This window comes from Pyxicephalus adspersus, chromosome Z (genome assembly GCF_032062135.1).
Source record: "Pyxicephalus adspersus chromosome Z, UCB_Pads_2.0, whole genome shotgun sequence".
Lineage (NCBI taxonomy): Eukaryota > Metazoa > Chordata > Amphibia > Anura > Pyxicephalidae > Pyxicephalus > Pyxicephalus adspersus.
Window position 1 is genome coordinate 1,191,793 of NC_092871.1, and position 5,668 is coordinate 1,197,460.

At 39.0% G+C, this 5,668-nt stretch overlaps 1 protein-coding gene across 2 annotated transcripts in view; it reads left to right on the plus strand.

Annotated features, from left to right (window-relative positions):
* The window catches only part of ZNF711 (zinc finger protein 711), a 9,217-nt gene extending 4,681 nt beyond the window's left edge, over window positions 1-4,536 (plus strand). For both annotated transcript variants that reach the window (XM_072429662.1, XM_072429664.1), the window contains exons 3-7: window positions 1,068-1,589; window positions 2,313-2,471; window positions 3,206-3,352; window positions 3,542-3,679; window positions 4,315-4,536. In XM_072429662.1, coding sequence (XP_072285763.1) covers window positions 1,068-1,589; window positions 2,313-2,471; window positions 3,206-3,352; window positions 3,542-3,679; window positions 4,315-4,391 — 1,043 coding nt within the window. In that variant the 3' untranslated portion in view covers window positions 4,392-4,536. The remainder of the gene's footprint in view (window positions 1-1,067; window positions 1,590-2,312; window positions 2,472-3,205; window positions 3,353-3,541; window positions 3,680-4,314) is intronic.
* Window positions 4,537-5,668: the final 1,132 nt, after the last annotated feature.

Below are 5,668 nucleotides of genomic sequence, written 5' to 3' on the forward strand. Positions count from 1 at the left end.
CACGGCAGATTTTCGCCCGATAATTGGCCGATACCGATTATCGGGCGAGAAAAATTTGCCGTGTGTACGCAGCTTTAAGGTGATGCAGTTGTTCAGTATCAATAGGACAGTGACTTTTTTTATCCTCATAACATATTTTATTACATATTTGGAAGAATTAGAATTATTTACAAAGATTTTATGTCACACTAAAGATATAATTGTTATACATTAGTACAGTATATGTATATAGTATATGCAATTCCTATAGCAGCCATAGTAAGGGTGGTGAGTTTATACATTTGTGAGGACTGAAACTCGGAATCTGCAGTTACTGAATTCATTTAAGGTGCAGTTTTTATCTTCAGTACCTACAGTCATTGTGTGCCAATAAGACTGTATACAAGAAATCAGATTTTTCTGGCCGCATGATTGTTTCAGGTCAATAGGCTGCAAAATCAGAATAAAAAAGACAGCCTAAGGGGCTGCAAATTTGTATTTCAAATATTTTATTTAAAATAAATTTAGAATAAAATATTTAAAGGGAAATTTCAAACAAAGAGTTGAACAATTTCCAACATTGAACAATTTCTAATATTTTACAGCAGAAAGTTCTGAATATTAGAATACACTTTCAGGTTTATATAAAATAACGTCCTTAATACAATGCGCTTTATGTTTTATCATTCAGGAAATTCGAAATAGATGCTGAAATTGCTAGTTTTCTTTGCCTATTTCGACTCTTCCCTGCACTCACTATCAAACAGATGTAATCTAGGGTAATATTCCAACTTAAACGCTGTGACTTCATTGTAATGTAACAAAGGAATAGGAAAGATTTAGGGAAGGGGGGTGGGCTCCTCTTACGGGGCTGAAAAAAAAGAAGAAGGAATCATTGGCAATTCCTACTAAAACCCAATTACTGCAAACTGCATAATGTAAGAAAAAGGAGAAGAGTCAATGACTAACCATGAGATTGAATTTTATGATTGCAGAAATATCTGTTTGTTGTGTAGAGTTTCTAAAGTGTTATTTTAAGGCATACCAACATATTTAGAGTTTTGTATTATTTATGTCTTTACTTACAGTGGCTGGGATGGCTGGCACTGCCCACATCGATGGCGACCACATCGTCGTTTCAGTCCCAGAAGGTGTCTTAGTCTCTGATGTCATTACTGATGATGACATAACGCTGGAGCACAGTGAGATATCAGATGAAGTGGTCCAAGGTCCCGATATCATCACCGAGGCCGACATCGGCACAGAGAATGTCATTGTTCCAGAGGCGGTCCTGGAAACTGATGTGGCGATCGAGGAGGAGTTGGACAGCAGCCATAATGTTCTGGAGACTGACATCATTACTGAAACGGTCACCGACCAAGTGTTTGTGGCTGACCTCGTTAGTGACAGCGATGGTCAGTTGGCACAAGTGGTACAGGATGGCTTGTCAGGGTCTCATTCACCCACCCTGGTCTCACAAGAGGTTTTGGTGGCAAGCTGTGATTCCGACGCCATTATTCAAGCTCCTTCTGGCTCCTCTGTGAACGTCAAAACTGAGGAGGAAGAGGATGATTTGAAGGGGGCTTCTGAGGATTACCTAATGATATCACGTAAGTCAGATGTCAGAAGTTGTGTTTCTTGCTTTGTTTATTGTTTTTATTATTATTGTATACACATATTGTTCTGATCACGTGACCTGATTATTAAAACTTGAAATGTGAAAATTATTTTCCCCCGTGAAACTGAGCAAGAAAAGATTGCAAATTTTAGAGTATTAACAGAAAATGAGGTACCAGAGGTATGGACCTGGAGTCGTTGAATATATTTAAAATTAGTCCTGGAATATATTTGGCGGTCTGTACAATTGAGTTTTCACAGCCAAAGCTATCAATGATCTTCCCCTATAGTAACAGTTGGCTGTTTAGCTTTTTACTAAAATCTTAATGTACATGGTAATGCTGATCTCTGTGCACATGTTAACCCCCCACCCTTTAACGAATCCTTGACATTAAAAACACTGGAACATTCACGCATCTCCCTAGTCCCTAGTCTTCACTCTTTCATTTACAACAGGCAGGTTCTTTCTTTAGGTATCCATGTCACTAACTACCTGACATGGACACTTCATATTGGGGACAATATGATACCAACCAGCATGGGCACATTTGGCCCCTGTAGCTGCACTGGCTATTCCAGGGACCGAAAAGGCAGATTTAGGTACATTTATCTTCTTTCAGATAAAAAAATAAAAACATTCAAAGTGGATTAATTTTGTCTAGAGAAAATCTTTAAATTGCTGATCATGTTTGTAATGGTATGAAAATGTCTTTCAGTTGACGATGTTGGGGAGCGGTTGGAACGGATTGGCAGCACCCCACTAAAAATCAGCACAGAGGTTTCCCACGGGGATGGATGTAAGGAAGACGGATTTGGTTCAGAGGTGATTAAAGTTTACATATTCAAAGCAGAAGCAGATGATGATGTGGAAATAGGTGAGTAAATATCACTTATATAATTAAACCCAATCTGTATGTATCATTGTCTGGTAGATATAAAATATGAGAAAACATAGAGAGAAAAGAGAAGAGTTTGTTGGGCTAATTAACATTCATGTGTTGTGAATATTGTAACATAAAGTATACAAATATTAAAGATTTTGTTCAGAACCCATTATATAGTGATGGGATGTGTACTTATCACCTATACAATTGACTGCTAAATGTTAGCATGCTATGAACGTTTTGTGACCCGACACGTTTCGCCTTTCTGGCTTCCTCAGGGGTCAATAGAAGACGTAGTCGCACTAAATAATCATACATTTCTTTTCCTTACAATTGGTACATAATATAACATCATTGTATCATTGTCTGTACATATCACATTTGTACACACATATTAGATATCAGATATATGACTCGCGTTATCACTGCCCCACAGATCCTCCCACACATGGACACCTAAGTCTACTATACCATTTCTTACATGAAATTACCATAATGACAAGGTAGCTACTTAGTCCTCTAAAACCAAGAAAGTTCTGATGTTCAGATTTGATCTTTAATTGACAAGTAAGGTAACCTTGGGATTCAAAAAATTAGATCCGTTTTTAACTTTTCATCATTGTCACCAGGAAATGACACATCACTGCCCTATTCTGTAAAATTGGCCCCCTTTGTTGGAAGTCTAGATGTTTCTGAACTCTGTGTTATATCTTATATCTGTCCAGGGGGAACAGAAATAGTGACAGAAAGCGATTTTCAGAATGGACATCCTGTTGCTGGAGTCTTGGAACAAAGTGCATTGGCACGAGTACCACGAGAAAAGATGGTATACATGGCTGTGAAGGATTCTTCTCAGGAGGATGAAGATATTGGTAATGATAAATGCTTTTGGGGTCAGATTAGTGGAAGGTTTTCCATTGTATAACTATTACTGTCATTAGTAGGAAAAGCGTCACTTTAATATAATTGGCTCTGTGGGCAATTCAATCACTTTTCATAAGTCTGATGTATTTTATTTTAATAATGTTTTAGGGGATTTACATTGTGTTTATCTCTTCCAGGCTGTGCTGAAATAGCTGATGAAGTGTATATGGAGGTGATTGTGGGGGAGGAAGAGGCCACGTCACTTACAGATACCCAGACAGAAGATTCAGGACTTAGCAAGACGTTTGTGCCTGTGGCCTGGGCTGCGGCCTATGGTAAGTGTCTTTCCTCAGCCTTTAGTGATGACTGTATAAAGACCATAAAAAGGCATGGACTGTCATACACACTAACAATTCTAATTTCATTGAATGACTACCTTCCTGCAGCAGCTTACAGTGCCCCATTCTGCTTGAATGCCTGGCTATTCTGTTTGTGTAAACCTCTGTTCTTTCTTGGTAGTGTCATTGGTCACACAGATAGATTCCTATCATACCATGTATATCCTTACTGACCAATAGGACTATATAGGAGGCAAGAGGGGGTGGACATGTGGTGACACTATTAGAATTTTTAAAATCTCTGGGCAGTCATTGCTGATAGGGGCTTAATACCAGTTTAAAGAAAGCCAGAATTATCTGTAAATCTGTCTTCAGAGACAGAAGATTTATCCCAATCAGTCCAACATGGCACAATGGTCCTGGTGGGGTTATTCTTGCCTAACCAGGTACCCCCAACTCCGGTCAGTTTCAACACTGTGTTTCGTCTCCGTCAACTAGAACTGCTTGTGGGATCTGGGCACTGGGAGCTTTCAGAACTGGACAAAAGTCTCTTGGAGACAAATGTCCACCATGGTCTGTCTGGTATCAGTCCCAGGCAATCTGATTGTTTTGTGTCCACCATTGTTTTGCAGGAGAAGAGAGAGAGATGCCCAGAAAGTATGGGGAGTGGCAGGAGAGCGGTAAGATAATCCATATTGCGCTTTTCTAGCAGTCGTCCTGTACATACACAATACCACAAACCTACATTTGCCTGATGCTTACTATAAAACTTAGTGAATTGCAAAATATTTGTTTTAACCAGTTGCAAGTAATGCACAGCAATGGCAATGCCATTTGTGTTGTGCTGTTGATAGATAACTCAAGTGTATTACTTTGTACCTAAGGTGAAAGACAAGCCCCAAAATCTTTGTGAAAATCATTGAATGTCAAGCCTTAGAAATAAAAACTTAAAAAAAAAACTTCAGGCAAATGCCTTTAATTTTAATATTTACGCTGTAGATCAAAGTACAACACTCACCCCAGCAGTACTTCTTCCCCACCTCAAGATGTCATGAATCTTCCGGTTTGAATAACAGCAACTACCAACCCTATAGGCTTAGGGAATCCTGTAGGGTAAAATGTCATGGACCTCTCCGTCCGGTAATCACATGCAATAATGCAGACAATCAGATCTAAAAAGTACCCTATGTGTCATGTGACTTATGTGACTCAGAGGATATCTGGAAAAGTTGATTAAAATTGCCTTCCTCTGGACCAACTATGTCTTATAGGGTTTTATATCTGGGATATGTTTCCCTAGTGGTTGTACTTGATGGACTTATATCTTTTTTCAACCTAACCTACCTACTATGTATTTTCTTGAATACAAGCAGTGTATGACCTGCCATCAGTCCATGTAGTGCAAACCGGGAGAGGAGAAGCAGCACAAGAAGCCAGTAAGTTAAAGTGCCGGTAGGAGGAGAAAGCATAGTAGCAGATATGAGCCTATCAATGATCTGCTTCTCCTTCACTGCCCAGTCACTGGCTTTGCTTAGAAGAAGTGGAATAAATGACACTGGCTCGGGGAAAAGTCAGTGGTGGAAAAGATGTTCTTCAGGGAATAGCTCTGGACTGCCAGTGAATATTGTATTAAAGCTACTTTAGATTTTATCTTTTCATGAGCAATTATTTTCTATCGTTGACTGAAGTTCTGTTTAAAAAGAAATGTTAAACATGTATTAAACATAACTCCTTTCACTGCAATACCACCCTTTGATCCAGCACATTTGTATAAAAGTCCTCCTTTTCAATTATTGCATTTCTTTTCTGAACTGAATGACAGCGAGCATCGTTCAACCCGCCTTCTGTGAGTTCAGGCTGTCAAGGCCATCACACGAGCCTGAGGTCACAGTTTTGCAGCACAAAATGTCATTACTTGACACCAAACTGGCCTGAAGAATGCTAGATTAAAGGTATGTATCTGGGGAATAATATTATTAATAAGTT